Source organism: Fragaria vesca, linkage group LG2 (assembly GCF_000184155.1).
Source record: "Fragaria vesca subsp. vesca linkage group LG2, FraVesHawaii_1.0, whole genome shotgun sequence".
NCBI lineage: Eukaryota > Viridiplantae > Streptophyta > Magnoliopsida > Rosales > Rosaceae > Fragaria > Fragaria vesca.
The window spans coordinates 7,934,031-7,952,822 of record NC_020492.1 but is presented as its reverse complement, the minus strand read 5'-3'; the positions used below and the strand labels follow the sequence as shown (position 1 = coordinate 7,952,822).

Here is an 18,792-nt window from a genome sequence, read left to right as displayed (position 1 = left end):
CCATCCTTGTTACAAGCCAGCCATGTCCCTCCTTCCATAAAATCCCTTCCACCCAAAATGCTGTTGTTGTCATCCCACCACTGCAATAGAACAACAAGATCAAACCAACCAAAATGAAACCCTCGATGCTAAAAATCGAAGGAAAAGAAAAGACGAGGAGGAATTGATTGGGGAGATAGTCGTCTTGGTTGAACAGGAAGAGGAAAGGGAGCGTGGGTGAGAGAGACTGCCACACGAACGCAGCTATCCCCATCTCTGAGATTTTTGGTCTTAATTTGTTTTCCTGTAGGTAATAGTACTTGACCTCACTTCGCGTCTGACTGACTGACTCTGAGTTCTGTCTGTGATTACGTCATGTATATATTTGCCGGGTGAGTCGGGTGGGTCCCGAAGTGACCGGATGCTCTGCTCGTATCGGATTTTGGGTTGGTGGCGGGCTTTGATTTTCTACCGTATCGGAGTTGGTGAATGTGGATTGTGATTTTTGTCACATCATACGTCATGTCGTTTCAAGCATTTTTTATTTTTATTTTTTATTTTTTTGAGTAAGGTCGTTTGAAGCATTTTTGTGATTTTACAGCACTAAATTTTTACTCTTTCGGAGCAAGCAGGTTTATGACACAGGTTTTACAGGCAGCGCATATGTTAGTTAGAGAAGAATTTTTCAGCGCTACTGGAGGACTACGCTTTTGTTTCTTGCATTTTATGTGGACTAAGGTTATGCCACAATGGTTGTCTCACGTATATGTAATTGATGCAAATATCTAATTTGTTATTAATGTAATTATTTCATTCTCAAAAAATATTTTATGACGCAGTTATTGTGTAGTGCTAGTACAGTAGTACATCATTTATTGATAAGTTATGGAAAAAATTCAAAAAACAAAAACAACACAATGAACTCATTTCAAAAAAGTTAAAAAAAGAAGAAGAAGAAGCATAACATATCATGTTGATAGAAGTCTCTCTCCCTTAAGATGCTTGAATTTCTTCCGGCAACAAGTCCGCACTACACTTAACTAAGTCATGAGTTGATAATAGTCATTTTGCCGTGTACCTGGCAAATTAGAGTACTATATAGTGAAATACGTTATCTATTCAATTATGATGTGTATATGCATTACAAATTTCATGTTTTATAGTACCACATCAGTAGTATCATTTAATTCTAAACTGTTAGCAATTATGTTGACTCCTTGATCAGTACCTGACCAAACAAAGGGAGAATCTTCAGTACACGACAGTCATATACACGATATCATGTGGATGGTTACGATAATGCGACATAATATTGATACATGACTGTCTCACATATGAACGACCTAGATTGCATTGTATGTTGCACGTGGATCTTAAATTGTGAAGTCTTTAAAGCACAATGTGGTGTAGATATTAACAACAGATGAATGGTTGAGGTTACATGACACTAACACATTGTGTGCTTTATCATGTGCTTACTCACATTGTACATAAGATTTTTCGTTGAAACTGATGATGTGTTATTTTTTATTTTAAATTTATAATTGTAGTTGGTTGTGTTTAAAACAACCTCCCAAGCCGGTAAACCAGTAAACATCCCACCATGGTCAAGACAACCGAGATCGCCCTAGGGTTCCCACCCATGTGTAAGATGGGCCGGGCCCGACCTCGGTGGCAGTATTGGGCCGGGAACGGTTTCAGAAGGCATAAAGGGAGCTGGGTGTTTGAAGTAACAGCAAAGGCAGTTGTCCCACATCGGTTTTCAAGTAAAAAGAACCCACTCTGGGCCATAAATATGGCCTAGCCACCAGTTTGTTAGGTATCATTAACTACCCTAGTAATTACATTATACCAGCAGATACTGACTTAATCATCGAAAGAGGAAAGACAGGAAGCCCCCGGTCATCCTTGTGCTTACAGGTCAACGAGAGGATAGTTTACCACCCAACGGACTCGCCATCAGTTTCTGCAGCCCTATCAGAGATTGTACAGAAACAATAATCAAAGTGACTGATTATGATTTTCATAACTCTGGTATCAATTATTGATTAATGAACAACACACTCGTCTTAGAGTTGGATAATAAATATATATATTTTTTGAATGTAGAGTTGGATAATTAAAAAGAAGAGGATCTCTTCAGACTTAAAACCAAAAATAAGTAAAACGATGAGAAACGTCGTACGGGTTTGTCGCCGGCATGTAGACGAAGACAAAAAAAACTGAAGTTCAATCCAGAAACCGCTTCCGATCGACAAGACCTAATTTTAGCATCTTCCCGTCACGTGTCCCTCTAGCAACCCGTGCGATTGTCACGTGCCGCGCATGCCCCTAACACTCATAGGTAACAAAAAAAAAGGATTAAATTTCTAAATATTAATTTTGAAAAAAAACAAATAATAATAAAAAATAAGACCCTGTTTGTGTGTGTGTCTGGCTAGAGGAGAAACAAAGAGGAGAGAGAGGGTTGGGCACCCAAAAAAGAAAATGGGTAAGAAGGGTGGGATAGTGGAGACGACGAAGAAGAAGAAGAAAGGGCGCCCTTCTCTTTTGGATCTCCAAAAACGCAACCTCAAGGAGCAGCAGCACCTACTCCAACAATTCCACCACCGCAACAATTCCAACTCTGCCCCTCGCTCCAACCCTAATTCCACCCCTGCCCCTCCCTCCACCAACCACCTCCGTCGATCCACCCGCCGCAACCCCAACCCCGACGACGAGGACCCGGACGATTCGGACGGAAACGACGGCCGCGAGAAGAAACTCAAGCTTGTCGTCAAATTGCCAAAATCCTCCGCGAATTCCGGCGGGTCTGAGAATGACGACGGCGACGAGAGCGTGAAAAAGCGCAAGATCAATGCAATTGGAGATGGATCTGGGCTGGCTCACCCCACAAAGGTATTTGATTTTTCGGGATTCGGGAAAATTCAATTGGATTTTGATTTGGGGCTTTTTTACATTTTCGCGGCAAAATATAGCTGCTCTTATTTTTGGGCCCTTCCGGAAATATATACGTTGACATGAAAATTCAAAACTCCTTGAATTTCGCACCGCACATTTCAACAACACTTTTTTTTTTTTTTTTGGTCTTAGTTGTACTAATAGTACATTAGTCCGGTCTTGTACAAAAACTTTAACCGTACTTAGATTATTTAGTCTCTAGTAGTTACTTACTTACTAATTATTAATTTACCTTTAATTTTCGATTTGTTAGCATTCAGCTTAATTTTGTGTTTATATTTACTGAGCCTAATAATGATTCGCCTGTCTTGTCTGATGAAAAGTATAAATTTGTCCTCTTTCTTCTTTTTTCTTTTTAATTAATTATATAACAGGAATTTGCAACTGTATTTTCCCCTTTTGGTACTTTGAATGCTGGGCTACTTTGCCTTTTCAGAGCTGGGTTTGCCAGTGGTTATTCACCCAGAATAGAAACATATGCTCTACATCTGTTTCTGTTTTTATTTAGTTACTGAAGTTAATTCACTTTTTGCAGGGTGAGAAGTCGGTTCCTGTTTCAAATCCCTCCTCAAGCACTGTCCAAGGTTTGCTGATAACCACATTGTTGTAATTTTGAGGTGTTTGATTACGGGTTTGGATTGGAAGTTACATCATTGGGTGTGCATTTTTGTGCAGGTGTGGCCAAATTGGATTCTGGACCCTCTACTCCTTTACCCGATACACAGCTGCTACTGTTCGTTCTTGAGAGGCTTCAAAAGTATGTTTCCCGGGTGCTGGGATTTTGTTTCGCTGTGCCTTATTATGGTGTTGTGCATTCAGTTTGATGATTTAATTTTTCTTCTTAAAAAACATTATTTCAGGAAGGACACCTATGGGGTGTTTTCTGAGCCTGTGGACCCCGAAGAGGTTAGTTTGTAGGTGATGCATCTTCATTAAGAACATCTTTTACTCATAAGTCAAAAGTGTGAATACAGCTCTACTTAATCTAAGTTTGATCAAAAGGAAAGAAAGCATTCATTTCCTGGATTTTTTTTTTTATGTTTCTCCTATTGTATAACTTTTCTCTTTATTCAAAACGCAGCTTCCAGACTACCATGAAGTAATAGACAATCCTATGGATTTTGGGACGGTTAAGAAGAAGCTTACAAGTGGAGTGTATGCCAGCTTGGAGCAGTTTGAGGTCAGCTTTTTACAGATTTGAGCTCCTTTAAATCCTTGTTGCGTCATATGTATTTGTTTGAATCTTCCTTTCATCTTTGTTTCCACTAAACTGGCTGAACGGGTTGTGAAGTTATGGAAGAAACGCTCTGATTTAGAATTAGTTTTACAATTAATTTGAAATTCTGCCAAACCTCTTGTTAAATTATCCGGCACTTATGTAGTCATTTGTAATAATGCGGACTAGGCCATTACATTATTTTTCCCTCAAGTTTCCATTTCTATTGGGGTTGCACTGAGCGCTTTCATTTGAGCTGTCCGTGTACAATCAGTTAATAATCAGGTTTGAAAACACTGACGTTACTATTGCCAAGTGAGCAAGATTAAGCACTTTAAGTGCTTCTTGCCAAAGGTTTACTTCCAATACTGTTTGTCTTATTGGGAACAATTCAGTTCTAGAGGTTAGCTGACTTGTATTTTTAGAGCTCATTGGGAACATCTTAACATATATAGTTTAGTGCTCATTGTATTTTTTCAGTTCTGAACATATTGGGGATAAAATGAGAATTATATTCCAAAGCCTCAAGGACAAGGCTTTGGTTGTTTACATGATTTTAACTACAAATAAGGTAATGCCCTCTGGAGTGATTTTGGTTTTTCTAGCTGATCTTAAAAGAACGGTTCCTTGTCCAAACACCCCCCAACCACCCCCAAAAAAAAAAAAATTCAGTGGGTTATAGAACAATGCTGCATGAAATTGAGTGTGTCTTGTTTCCTCAATGCCTAAACCTTGACCTTGGCCTGCCTATTTGATGGACTACCTTAAATTGGTTATATGCCATATAATTTGTTTGGAACATTTGCTTGTTTGGTTTAATATAATGAATTGTGTTCTGCATTGAGTTGGGTGTTTGTATTTGTGGTATAAACCCTTTATGTGACCTTAACGTTGCTCACTACTTGCATTGGCAGACAATGCATTGCTGTGTCCTTTGAATTTTAAAATTGCAGTACTCTGTTCATCATTCTATTCATATATTTGGTGTGACGACACTTACTATATACAGTTTTTGTTTTTAAGTGTTGGTCAATCTTTTGGCTCTGTTATTAGTTATAGTTAGGACTTTATTGTTGAATCTTGTGAAGATTTGGTCATTTCTTGCTTATGCATACGCACTTATTGGTCAGATTTTGAATTTGATTTAATGATCTTGCAGGATGACATTTACTTAATCTGCTCGAATGCAATGCAGTACAATGCTCCAGATACCATATATTTTCGACAGGTATTGTTATATCCAGCTCCTTCTTTATGTAGGTTGAGGATATTGATATGTTGTCTGAAATCCGATGATTTTTTACAGGCACGATCCATCCATGAGCTTGCGAAAAAGAACTTTGAAAATTTGAGGCAAGATAGTGATGATAATGAACCAGAACCCAAGGTCGTAAGAAGGGGTAGACCACCCACCAAAAATTTGAAAAAACCACTTGGGAGGCCTTCCTTGGAGCGTGTTGGTTCAGAGTTCTCAGATGCCACACTTGCTACTGGGGCAGAAAATGCTATATTGTCCAATCATGATCGTTCACGAAATAATGATGTGTATACTAGTTGGTTGGCTGATAACAAATTTGAGAGGAATGATGACTTAACAGGTTTGAGTCACTTTTTACATCCCATCAATTTTAAATCTGTTGTTTCATACATTCATTTATATTCTAGTTGAATATCTATGTTTGACTTCAAATCAAATCTCTCTTTTGTATAAACTCAGGTTCCATGTTGAGAGGTACTTCCAAGACTGGGAGAAAGCAGTTTGTGTTTGATGAGAACAGGCGTAATACATATCTACAGTCTCAGCCTTCAGCTAATGGAAGAGAGTCAACAGTGTTGACTACATTTGATGGAGAAAGAAAACAGCTAATGCCTGTATGTATACTACTGTTTTTTAGTTCTCTAAGATGTTATGTATGTAGGTATGTGAATATATCAGATTGAACTTTATTTCACTTTAATTGCTGAAAAGATAAAAAGAAATAAAGAACAACCACAGGAGACCCCTCGGCGCGGATTAGTCTTTGTGCCCAAAAAGCCTTTGAGGATACTGTTGTTGATACTCTAAAAAAAAAATAGAAAAAAGAACAACCTCAGGATTGCATGATGATGGATAAGAGTTAGGATAACCGTGAGAGATTTCATTATGCTGGTTTCACAACTGCCCACTGGTTCCTGCCTTTCGGTGGCGATGGGCTAATTCTTATGTAATAATAGCTTGCCTAGAGTTTACGTGTGATGCTGTTGACTTGTCTTTTATGCGAATCAGGTAGGGCTTCAGTCAGATGGTTATGCAAGGAGCCTGGCTCGATTTGCAGCGAATCTTGGACCTGTTGCTTGGAGAATTGCTGCACATAGGATCCAAAGGTCATTGCCTGCTGGTGTTAAGTTCGGTCCTGGGTGGGTTGGTGAAAATGATGTTGCTCCTCACAGGTCACTGGTATTAGTCTCATCCTCGAAAGAGCGGCCATTTTCGCCACAGTCCTTGCCCAATCGTGCAAATTCGTCATCTGCTGCGACATCTTGCTCTATTGAATCAAATAAAGATAAATTATTGGAGAAACCTTCAGGACATAACTTGTCAGATAAACGCCCTTCTATTTCTTCAGGGCCGGATGACCATCCAAACAGTCCTCCCCCACTGTCCGCTGCCACCTCATCAGATCCCTCAGTTGCTAACAGATCTCCTGAACCCCTCACAGGAAAAGGCGAAACAGTTGAAGGATCAAACTCTCGTGGTGGGAGTAATATGATGGACAGTAAACTTGGTGGAATCAGGCCAGGGCCTCCTCCTCAGATCCAACGGACTCCTGAAATTCAACCTGGGACGAATGGATTGAATGGCACATATGGATTAAACCGTCCTGCTCAGATAGCAAAACAAGTTGGCATGACCAAGTCTGGGGGCTTCAGCTTCCATTCATCTCAAATGCTTGATCAAGTCTCCAGGACTAACACTAAATTGACTCATCCAGGGACTTCAAACAGCTTAAATTCAGAAGAAACCAAGCCCTCTGAAAATCCAGGTACAATACAGTCTTCTGGTTCATATTCAAATTCAGTGAATGAGTCACTGCCAGCCCAAACATCTGGGGTTCATCCCCAGTCATCTAGGCAAGGGTCATCCCAACAAATTAAACCTAATTCAGGATTCTCACCGCAACAGAAGCCTGACTCAGTTCCACCAGATCTGAACGTCAGATTTCAGTCCCCAGGGTCCCCTAGTTCTAGCCGGGCTGATTCAACGCAGCCGGATTTAGCATTGCAGCTCTAAGAGTAACTGATTATCCCTCTTTTCAGTCTTCCCTTAATTTTTAGTTAACCATAGGGTGATGTGGGTGATGAGATCATAGGGATTGCTTTTAAGGCACAGCAAAGCCGCACCTAATTGTATTGTAAAGGAGTAGGCTGCTCTTGTACAGATTACTGTATCATGCCTAATTTTTAGGTCTAGAAGTAATAGAAAGGTTTAATTTGTAACGCCGGGAACCATGATTTAGAAGAGTATGCGTTCCCGGTGATGTACCATGTTTAATTTACCTGTAGACTCCTTGTTTATTCCAAGGAGATATACCCTTTGTACCAGAAGATGTAATGTCACTCTTATTTTAGAATGTATCAGTTTACAGGAATAAAGTTTGTAGTAGATCCAAACTGTTGATAGCAAAATCGTGACACATGAATTCTTGTTGTAGTAGTTGTTCTTGTTCATATAAATTGACTTCAAACCGAAGACAAGGTTGAACTTGACTCTTGACTTTGGATCAAGTCCCTGGGTGCATGGAACACAATGAGGGCTTCATATTCAAAACTATAAAATGATACTAGTACATGCATATTCGATCAACTTGAATATAATTAAACAAAACCTCAAATTGCAGCAGGCGGACGAGGTAACATCAAATGTGGGTTGGAAGGCTACCTTTGCGTTTTGGAGTCAGATGCTTTAACTTCTATTTCCGGAATGTATATGATTTACGAAGCTGTCTATGATACCTAGATATATGTCACACACTCAACTTACAATTAAATGAACCAAAACTACAACTTAACTGTAAGACAACATTGACAATAAAGTTTACAATATGTACATTTTACACATTTGTATGTAATTAAATTAGAGTTACCATATTACCAACAATTTATATATAAACTTGTAAAAATATCATACGAGGTACTCTGTTGATGTCACCTACTTACATGTATCTAAGAATTTTCCAACGATTTACCAATTTGGTTATGCCTATCCTTTTGTCAAAGAGGAAATCTTTTGAATTTTCATGTTGAAGTCCTGCAGGGATCTGACTTTTGTGTTTTGCGGATACTTAAATCTCGATCTGGATCGATGTCATCTATGATCCAAGAGAGAGGTGTTCGGTCTTGGTCAATAAAAGCATGATGATGAAAATATAGGGCGTGTAGTAAAGCTTACTCTTTATTTCTTCTGTTTTTTTTCATAGATTGATATGGTGATAAGCCTCATGATCAAATCAAATGAGCAATGAGAATGGGGTGCGTCGTTATCTGTGTGAGTCTGATTATAGCTGTCAGTCACGTACCTTGAGTCATGTGGATCCCCACATACCTACAAACGGGTCGGGTCCATCACTTTTAATAGTTTCCTCCAACTCTCGTGGCGCCTAACCTGAACTAGAGCTTGAAGACGAGCTTTCTCATCATGTTCATGGCACTTGGCAAAGGTGAGGTTAGGACTTAGAGGTAGTCAAGAATAGGGTTATCTCACGTTTAATCAAAATTGCATTGTTTGTGAGAAATGGTCGACAAATGAGATGAGTTATAATAGAAATACACTCGAACTTACGATATTTTAAAATTATAATTAACAATGTGATAAGCAACACACGTCTTATTAAGACGATAAAGTGAAGTTAAGACAAAAATTCAAACCTGTCAAGAATATCGACAATGATCGAACATAACATTTTAAAATGAATTGTCAAATTTGTCAACAAAATTGTCAAAATTGTCAACATCGATCGAGCATAACATGCATAACTAACATTGTCCTCTCATTTGAAACTTGGGACACTTTAAATGAAAAACAAATAGAAACTCAACAAATCGATAAGCATTGTTCTTGTCTGAACTTTGTATTGCTTGCTAATTGCTGCTGAAATTTTATTCTAGAAAGACTTATAATTGCGTAGCCATAGAGTAGTATGTCACCCCAGTAGCAGCCTAATCAATCAAAACAAAAGAAAAAACTAATATTACACCCAATATTGGTTGCATCAAGATTGTGAAACAACAATAGTAGTATGATTATAATATCATGTGGTCATTACTAGTTGCTGCCATTTTCAGTCTTCTAATTGCTTTTGGTTCAAGAGTAGTCTAGGTCTACACACGACAGTAAAGCCATGTACACACTGAGCAAGGGAATTCTACATTAATTGAAATCAAGTCTTGGTGACTTGGTGTATGTTAAAGGATTAGACAAAGAATATAATCGTACAAACCCAGAATGAGTAACATGATTATATTTCTAAGAAACCCTTATAGTGAGGACCTTTAAGTTGAGGACTTTATGAGGACTTTTCGGTTTATGGTTTAAAAGACCCAATTTTCGACCACATTTTAACATCTTATCCGTTCAGTTTTTAGGTTTATATGAGTAGATCATTTCTATAAATTTTCACCCAAATTGGTGTTCGTTAAAATAACAAACTAGATCAAATTAATGGACGAACCAAATCTGTTAAATATGAACCGTTCAACTTCATAATTGATAAATCACACTTATGAATGTCTTAACAATTTTCAATATACCTGAAAATTTGAATTAATGATCTACTCATAAATACCTATAAACTTAACGGTCAAGATGTAGATATAAGATCGAAATGTGGGATATATCAAAAAGTCTTCACCAAGTCCTCAACTTAAGAGTCCTCACTAGAAGGACTCCTTATATTTCCATGGATGAAATCACAAAGCTTAAAGGAGAGGGGACCTATTTAAACCTCTTGTTCAGAATTACTATGACCAATAATCAATAATAAACCTCTTACATGTAGATGCATTTCTTTATTTGTTTTTTTTTTCTTTCATTTTCTTGGTTGCTTTCTTTGAACAGAATTTTGAAGTTTGACACTTTGACAAATCAAACACACAAGCCACGGCAGTTGACTCCGAACCACGTTATGTTGGGTCTGCAGTCATACTCATGCATTAACCAGGAAAACTCAGAAGCTTGTTTTTGTTTGGTGGACTCAGTCTTGGCCGTAAAGGGTCTCGTTTTTTACCGTGCTTTGGGCGCTGAATTTGGGTCAAGCACAATAAAGTTCAGACATAAACAAAGTCAGAGGCTTTAGTAGTGGAGAGAGAGAGAGACCCAGGTTGGTTGTTGAAGCAGAATGAAAAGCATTATTGCTCATAGCTAAACGGAAGAGTTGAAGCGGCCACTTTTCTACACCAACATCAAGAAAAACAGAGACTCTTTTCCTCTGTAACTTCCATAGCTTTTCTCTCTCTTTGAAACCTGGGCAGAACAAACCAGTATCATCATCATCATTATCAGGACAAGCTGTTTGTGCATATAGAGAGCTCATCAGGTTGAGAGTTGAGAGAGACAAAGATGGGGAATTGCTGGTTTTCTGCTTCAGCTGAAGACCCAACACCTGCTACTACTGGTCATCTCAGCACAGGTACCCAAAAGTCAAATATTTGATTCTGTTCTTCACCAAGTTGATTAATTCTTCAAGTTTTCATTTGGGTTTTGTTGAATTCTTGTTTTAATCTACTGGTTATTGAACAATGTGTTATCTTTGATTGAAATCCGAACTTGGTTGTATATAATCATTGTGTGTGTCAATCATGTAGTCATTCATATGGTAATTGTTCAACTCCAAGTCACCAGATTTTGTGCCCTGAAATTTGTTATTCATGTAACTTGCTGCATGAAGGAATTCTATTTCTAATGAAACTCATAAGGAAAGAAGGAAAATTCAATCAAAAACCAATTGGCAATGGGTGGAGTGGCTAAGACTATAAAATGTTTTTCAATGATTGGCATTCTCTTTGTGGCTTGTACTATCAAATTTCTAATTCTGTTACTACTGATGCAGCTGCGAGTAATGTATCTCAATCGACCAGTAATACCATTTCCACTTCTTCTGGGGGAAGCAGTGTATCCAGGAACAGCCAGTTTTCGGCAAGAAGTGGCGATGAGACCTGTCCAGATGGGCAGATTCTACCCGATGCAAACTTGAGAATCTTCAGTTATCTGGAATTGAAGAGTGCAACTCGGAACTTCAGATCAGACACGGTACTTGGGGAAGGAGGTTTTGGGAAAGTCTATAAAGGTTGGCTTGAGGAGAGGCCAGCCATGAAACCGGGAAGGACAACTGTAATTGCTGTAAAGAAATTGAATTCGGAGAGCTTGCAAGGGTTTGAGGAATGGCAGGTAATCTTATTCTGCTTGATGGAGAAGAATATAATCTGTGATGTTCATTTTGTCTTGTATGATCTTTTAGGTAGGAGTAGGACTATAAACTTCTCACCTAGAAATAGTTTTCCCATGTCCCATTCTTTAAGCAATTGACATTGCAGATGTTGCACTTGTCTTTTGATATATCATAAAGTGGAAAGTACCTTATACCAATATTAACAGTGAGCAATGTTTGATATCGAACTTTGGGCACTGTTGTATCAGCTGCTCATTTGGAGGGAAGGTGGTTATTTGTTGTGCAGCTTGTGGCCTTTGTTTACATGTAGTTTAACTGTTTAAGTGATACATATTGAGCTGTAAACATGCTAAACAATCTTGTGAGATGCAAATTTCTCCAAGTTTATTAGGTCAAATTGTGAATCCATTGTTATAAAAAAGGGCTTAATTTCCAGATTTCTTATTACACGTTTTCTTTAAGTATAGTTTGGTTCATGCATTGTATTCTTGTCTTATTGTTATTTGTTTGTGCAGTCAGAGGTGAATTTCTTGGGTAGACTTTCTCATCCTAATCTTGTAAAGCTGTTGGGGTACTGTTTGGAGGAGAAAGAACTGCTGCTTGTCTATGAGTTCATGCAAAAAGGAAGCTTGGAAAACCATCTTTTTGGAAGTAAGCAAAAGATCATTCATAGATTTTGGCATTATTGGCTATACATGTAAATAAAGAAAATTCATAATCCATTACTCAAATACAATTAGTTCGTTTTTCACTGAACACTTCGTTTACTCATGCAGGGGGCTCAGTTGTTCAGCCACTTCCATGGGACATACGGCTTAAAGTTGCAATAGGAGCAGCTCGAGGCCTGGCATTTTTGCATACATCAGAGAAGCAAGTAATCTATAGAGATTTCAAAGCTTCCAATATACTACTTGACGGGGTAAAGTTCTCTTCCCTTTATAAACAGTTCTCAAGAACTAATATAAGCGTATTATAATGAATACTGAGATCTGTGGTACTCATATGTGCACCTCTCATTCTCATTCTTTGTTCACACTGCAGTCCTTTAATGCCAAGATATCCGACTTTGGCTTGGCAAAATTGGGTCCTTCAGAGAGTCAATCGCATGTGACAACCCGGGTCATGGGCACATATGGTTATGCTGCTCCTGAGTATGTTTCCACAGGTAATCCTTATAGCCTACTGAATTTGTGAGCTGGTAGTGTTCACGCTTTACCCTTGCTTGACAAAACTAGGGTCACTTGTAAAATCTCTAAGTCTATGCCTTGACACTCTTCATATGACGTTTGATAAAACAGGGCATCTTTATGTGAAGAGCGATGTGTACGGTTTTGGTGTTGTGCTGGTTGAGATCTTAACAGGCTTACGAGCACTTGATACGAATCGTCCAAGTGGAAGACATAATCTTGTGGAGTGGATAAAACCATTTTTATCAGATAAAAGAAAATTGAAAGGCATTATGGACCCTCGACTGGAGGCAAAGTATCCAGCCAAAGCTGCATTCCGTATTTCCCAGCTTGCTCTAAAATGCATTGAATCTGAACACAAAAACCGGCCATCAATGATAGATGTTGTGGAGACTTTGGAAAGGATCCAGTCAGTGAATGAAGTTATAAGGGAACCTAGGATTCGTTCCAATCGTTCTACTCATCCTATGGCTCATCGCCAAGGTCAGACACCTTTGCACTATCGTTCTCCACTTCACCCCAGGCCAGATGAAAATCAAAACTACCAAGGGTCGCCTCGAATGAGGTAATGCTGATACCGCAGCTGTCAGCAATTGCAGACTTTTGCGGCCGAAAACATAATGTAGAGAGTTGTTATTTCTTCATTTTATTGTACTGAAATTGGTATGTTAGCTGTGGAAGTGTAATTATTGTAGTAGACTAGTAGCTTTGGTCTGGATGTCGTTTTGGGATTCCGAAGGTGTTAATGGTGAGTAAGCAAGTCCCAACTTGTTCCTCTACCTTTTAACTTTTAAATTTGTAGTTCGTTATGACATTCTTACTTCTAAAACAGTAGTAATGTACATCATCTGCAAATCTGAAATGGTGCCATTGCCATTTACAGACTTGTGAAAGATGGATTCTTTAATCTTTACTGGCCCAATATATGGTTAGTTCTTCCTTTGCTACTACCAGAATCTTTTGGATGGCCAGATTCTGAGAGGTTGAACCTCAAGGACGACCTTACGAGAATGTAATTTGTAGATTCAACTTCAATGGTGAACTACTGAACGTGCTCATTTACCTTTTGTTACTACTGAATATTCAGCTTACATATTGTAATCATAATCACTCATGTTTTGAAGTGTTGCTCAATAATAGTACTCCTGACATTTGTAAGCTTGTTACACAAGGAAAATAGATATGACCATTTATAAACAACTTTTTTGTTAGTTGATCTAGTCAATTTCAATAATCATTTCCGAATTCTTTCAACTAATTAACCGAGATTGGATGTATACACAACAACAAATGGCTTGTGACTTGTAAAACATGCGTTTAGAGAAAATCGTTGTTGTTGATCACTCGGCCAACTCAAGTCATGAGTTTGAGTTGAAGATTTTATAATATACACTAACAGTGCAAGTTACCCAACACTGATTAGGTGACCTCAACTCTTATTATTTGTAGTCGACTTGTTATTAAAACCTAAAAATGTGTGTACGATGTTATTCATCGGTCCAAACATGTTAATGTAGTGTAAGTACGTGTCGGTGTTCTGAATCTTTTTTTAATTTTATTTTCGGTTTTGTTGTTGCACCGGCAAAAAAGAAATGAAAAGAGGGGCCCTGTAAACTATTTCATAAACTTGAAAAAAAGAGAGGAACGATATGGCCTTGTAGAGCACCGACTGTGAGAACAGAGCTTTCTCTCTATTTCTCTCTACATTGGCTAATGGCAGTTGCTCCTACTTCACCATCGACCTTCCATTCTCTGCTGTTCCTCCTCATCTCACTGGTATACACTTCAATTCCCTTCACTTGTGATTCCAATCAGATCGCGCGCTTTTCAATTTCGACCTCTTTCTCACTCTTTGCTTTGGGCATTTCTACGCCGAGATCACTCAGATCCATCTTTACCTCTCTGATGATTTTAGTCTCCGGCGAAACCTTGGAGTTCAAGGATTCTGTAGCTTAGTTTGTTTTTGTTTAGTGATTACTTAGCTGTGTTATTGGATCATTCATTTACTCTGGCTGTTTATGATCCGGTTTCGATTAATTTCCGATTTGGTATTCAGTTAATGCAGGTTGTTTTTCTGTTTCTGCTCGTTGGAGCTGATGCTTCCACAATGTAAGGCTTTTTGTTGCTCTTCATTTTCGGGGTTTTTAGTTTTATGTAATTCGTTGCTCTTATGGTTTTTATTACTGTTGATGGATTTTTGTATCAGTCAGAGAGATATCAGTAGGTACCACACACCCTGCGAGTGTGAGCAATGCCTCCATTTAAAGGTTTCTATCTCATTTCACTTATTTTGAACTCTATATATGTGCTATTTATAGTAGGATTTTCAGTTAATTCAGGATAGATACACGCAATGGAGTTTCTGTTTACATGTTGACTAGTATTTGTACTAGCTAGGGGTAGGTCTGCGACTTTACTGTGATTTCGAGTCGGAAGTCGTTAGATTAGTTCATTACGCGAGTTTAGGGGTATGTTATAGTATAGGGATTGCACGCGGTTGTGTCAGCAATATGACATAACTGGAAATTTGAATCACCAGGGAGCACAACACTGATGACCTTTTTCATATTGTATTGAAGACAATAGGTATTGGGATTTAGATCACTGTAAGTGAGTAAGGCATCTGTTCGATTCGATATATATTATTCAGAATGGTGAGTCAGTATACAAAGTTACAGACAGTTAATGAGTCCAGATGGGGCTGTTGAGAGATATGTATTCAACTCATAGCAGTCAAATCTTGTATCTTTTGGATAAAACATATAAATGTTGGAAAATTTACTATATTAAATTGCTGACTGAGCAGGAAGAAGGTGAATCTTCTGTAACCGGAACCAACAAACTTCTGGATGAAAAGGTACAGGAAACTAGTACTTTTTCTTATGTTCAAAGTAGATATCAATGGTGCTCATGTTTATCTATTCCACACAGAATATTGACATAATTGCGACATACAGCAACAATTATGGAGCTGTTCAAAGTAGTAGGGTTAAAGTTGGAGACCTATCTGCTTCTTGGGTCTTGGAAAATCCCATTGATGGAAGGCATGGCCATCCAAAGAGTGTGCAGGTATCATATATTGGTTTAAAGTAGTATGGAAGTGGAAGGAACTGAAAAGTTAGATACAATACAGGAGTTATTTTTTTGATAGAGATTTTCTTAATATGTTACTTTCCAGGTAGCAGAGGATTCATTTCAATCTGGATTGAAAGTTGAAGAGAAGACTGAGCATTCAACAGATGATCATCAATCTGGAGAAGGTGAACTCCGATCTTCTAGTCCGTCATTAATAAGCCCTGTGAAGCACAAACGACAGGTGAATTGTCAAATTCTTTTAGTGTGTCTCTACGTTATTCATTTGTTTGGTAAAGTTAGATTTCTAATTATGACTGGCCCTTCAGCTAATGCGAGAAGAAAGGAGGAAACTTCGGACTGCAGAGCTTATGGGAAAAGATAAAGAAGCTAATGACCAGATGGCTGAGGCAGCAATTAATCGAACAAAATCCTTTGACACCATTGTCACAGGAAAGTACAGCATATGGAGGAGAGATTATGAAAACCCAAATTCTGATTCAACCTTGAAACTTATGAGGGACCAAATCATAATGGCCATTGCTTATGCAAACATTGCCAAGTCCAAGAATGAAAGTGTTCTTTATAATTCTCTCATGAAGAACTCTAAACTTAGTCAGAATGCTATTGGAGAAGCAACTACGGATGCTGAGCTTCCTGCAAGGTTTTTCCACTCTCTATCTATTTGCAGGCTTACCAGCGTCCGTCTTGATTTTTAATGCAATTTTTTTATAACTTATCTTTATTTTTCTAATCAGTGCACTTAATCGAGCCAAGTCAATGGGTCGTGCTCTCTCTGTAGCAAAGGACAAACTATATGACTGTCATACAATGGAAACAAAGTTAAGAGCCATGCTTCAGTCAACTGAAGATAATGTAAATGGTCTGAAGAAAAAGAGTGCATTTTTGATCCAGCTTGCGGCAAAAACAGTCCCCAAACCATTGCATTGCCTTCCTTTACAACTTGCATCAGACTATTTCTTGTTGGGATATAGTAATAGGGAGGATATTAACAAAGAAAAGCTTGAGGATCCTTCTCTATACCACTATGCTATCTTTTCGGACAATGTGCTAGCGACATCAGTGGTTGTTAATTCTACTGTGCTGCATGCAAAGGAACCCAACAAGCATGTTTTCCATGTGGTCACTGATAAATTAAACTATGCTGCTATGAGAATGTGGTTTCTTGTCAACCCTCCCGCCGGAGCAGCAGTGCAGGTTCAAAATATTGATGATTTTAAGTGGCTAAATTCCTCTTCTTGTTCTGTTTTACGTCAACTAGAGTCTGCCAGACTTCAAGAGTATTATTTCAAGGCAAACCATCCTTCCTCACTATCACTGGGTTCTGACCAGCTCAAATATCGGAATCCTAAATATTTGTCGCTGCTGAATCATCTGAGATTTTACCTTCCTGACGTCTATCCAAAGTTGGACAAGATCCTATTTTTAGATGATGATGTTGTAGTTCAGAAGGAATTGACACCTCTTTGGTCTATTGATCTTCAAGGGATGGTAAATGGTGCAGTGGAGACCTGTAAAGAGAGCTTCCATAGGTATGATAAATACCTTAACTTCTCTAATCCAATAATATCTGCGAATTTTGATCCAAATGCTTGTGGCTGGGCATTCGGCATGAATATGTTTGACTTGAAGGAATGGAGGAAACGAAACATGACCGGCGTATATCATAAGTGGCAAGATATGGTAAAGTTCCTTAACTTTTTTTTCTCCTTTTTGAGTTTTTCTCCTTCTGCTGTTTTTTTCTTTGAGTTGTTCTGATTGCAGTTAAGAGCATTGCCCTTATGTCTTAGGTCCGAAGGTTTAGTCTCCCCCTCCCCAACTATCACTAATCACCAAAAAATTGTACTATTCATTTATCTGTTATATTTAAGCTTATTTGCTTACATAACTGGGTGTGCTCAACTAATATGGTGGCTTTGACAGCTGCACTGTTCTTCATCTATTCTGACTATCTTACATTCATTTGAAATTGTCATGACCTATCTGATCGGTATTTCAAGGCTGCATGACTTGATTTGTTAGAAACTGATTATGTTCTAATAGTTCGTTGGCATGTTACATTCTAGTTCCGTTCTACTGCAGTTGTCCCTTCATCCCATTTATTAATATGTTTTTAACCAGGAATTTTTTTTTAAATTTTTTTTATTGATTTTTTTGTAGTTTTTATGATTGGCTATTCGTTCTCTTGTTCTATGTTCTCCCCACCATCCCTGTTTGAAGGATATACAAGAACATAGGCAGAACTATGATATTATTTTATCGTTATAACTGAAAGTTTGCAAGATGTATCGTAGCTTATCATTTTTCATTTGCTTCAGGCAGAAGATTATGTTATGAATCTAATTATTTCGCATATCATTTGCTTCAGACTGTTTAACTAAAATGTTCTCTAAAAATCTGTACAGAGATATTGTTAGATTATGCTTTTGTATAATAGAAGATCTGTTTTGCAGAATGAGGAACGAACTCTTTGGAAACTTGGTACATTGCCACCAGGACTTATTACCTTTTATAACCTGACCTATCCACTGGATCGTGGATGGCATTCTTTGGGACTTGGCTATGATCCAGCCCTGAACCAAACGGCAATAGAGAATGCAGCAGTCATCCATTACAATGGAAACTACAAGCCATGGTTGGATTTGGCTATTTCTAAGTACAAGAATTACTGGTCAAAATATGTAATGTATGACAACCCTTATCTTCGGATTTGTAACATCAATCCATAAACTACGTCCTTTTGTCCACACACACACACACACACACACACACCTCCACACAAAAGTACATACACCGTGTACTGTTCTTTTTTCCCAAGGAAAGAAAAAATCAAGATTTTGTTGTTTCTCAGAAGTCTTTTAATCTTTTCGGTTCGATCAATTTCTTTCATTTTCCTGACCTAGTGCGGCCCAGCATTGCTCGACATGAGCAG

General features: G+C 38.2%; 3 protein-coding genes across 3 annotated transcripts; all 3 read left to right on the top strand.

Annotated features, from left to right (window-relative positions):
* The first annotated feature begins 2,454 nt into the window (after positions 1 to 2,454).
* On the top strand, positions 2,455 to 7,831 carry LOC101300581. Its single transcript, XM_004290014.1, has 9 exons — positions 2,455 to 2,877; positions 3,476 to 3,524; positions 3,616 to 3,697; positions 3,801 to 3,846; positions 4,022 to 4,120; positions 5,316 to 5,384; positions 5,463 to 5,754; positions 5,874 to 6,028; positions 6,423 to 7,831. The coding sequence occupies exons 1-9, from the start codon at positions 2,467 to 2,469 to the stop codon at positions 7,425 to 7,427; spliced, it is 2,208 nt and encodes a 735-aa protein (XP_004290062.1). The 5' UTR covers positions 2,455 to 2,466; the 3' UTR covers positions 7,428 to 7,831.
* A 2,920-nt stretch (positions 7,832 to 10,751) lies between these two features.
* On the top strand, positions 10,752 to 13,871 carry LOC101300299 (probable serine/threonine-protein kinase Cx32, chloroplastic-like). Its single transcript, XM_004290013.1, has 6 exons — positions 10,752 to 10,831; positions 11,228 to 11,579; positions 12,096 to 12,231; positions 12,357 to 12,499; positions 12,622 to 12,745; positions 12,879 to 13,871. Exons 1-6 carry the CDS (start codon positions 10,752 to 10,754, stop codon positions 13,334 to 13,336), a joined length of 1,293 nt encoding a protein of 430 aa, XP_004290061.1. The 3' UTR covers positions 13,337 to 13,871.
* Positions 13,872 to 15,452: 1,581 nt separating this feature from the next.
* LOC101310959 (probable galacturonosyltransferase 3-like) lies at positions 15,453 to 18,589 on the top strand. The gene is made up of 7 exons (XM_004292259.1): positions 15,453 to 15,482; positions 15,574 to 15,624; positions 15,699 to 15,836; positions 15,946 to 16,083; positions 16,169 to 16,503; positions 16,598 to 17,543; positions 18,314 to 18,589. The coding sequence occupies exons 1-7, from the start codon at positions 15,453 to 15,455 to the stop codon at positions 18,587 to 18,589; spliced, it is 1,914 nt and encodes a 637-aa protein (XP_004292307.1).
* The last annotated feature ends 203 nt before the right edge of the window (positions 18,590 to 18,792 follow it).

Coding starts and splice junctions, on each gene's coding strand:
- LOC101310959 (XM_004292259.1), top strand. CDS start 15,453: ATGAGTCCAGATGGGGCTGTTGAGAGATAT. Junction 15,625..15,698: donor ACAAACTTCTGGATGAAAAG/GTACAGGAAACT, acceptor TATTCCACACAG/AATATTGACATAATTGCGAC. Junction 17,544..18,313: donor ATCATAAGTGGCAAGATATG/GTAAAGTTCCTT, acceptor TCTGTTTTGCAG/AATGAGGAACGAACTCTTTG.
- LOC101300299 (XM_004290013.1), top strand. CDS start 10,752: ATGGGGAATTGCTGGTTTTCTGCTTCAGCTGAAGACCCAACACCTGCT. Junction 11,580..12,095: donor AAGGGTTTGAGGAATGGCAG/GTAATCTTATTC, acceptor TTGTTTGTGCAG/TCAGAGGTGAATTTCTTGGG. Junction 12,746..12,878: donor TCCTGAGTATGTTTCCACAG/GTAATCCTTATA, acceptor TTGATAAAACAG/GGCATCTTTATGTGAAGAGC.
- LOC101300581 (XM_004290014.1), top strand. CDS start 2,467: ATGGGTAAGAAGGGTGGGATAGTGGAGACGACGAAGAAGAAGAAGAAA. Junction 2,878..3,475: donor GGCTGGCTCACCCCACAAAG/GTATTTGATTTT, acceptor CACTTTTTGCAG/GGTGAGAAGTCGGTTCCTGT. Junction 6,029..6,422: donor AAAGAAAACAGCTAATGCCT/GTATGTATACTA, acceptor TATGCGAATCAG/GTAGGGCTTCAGTCAGATGG.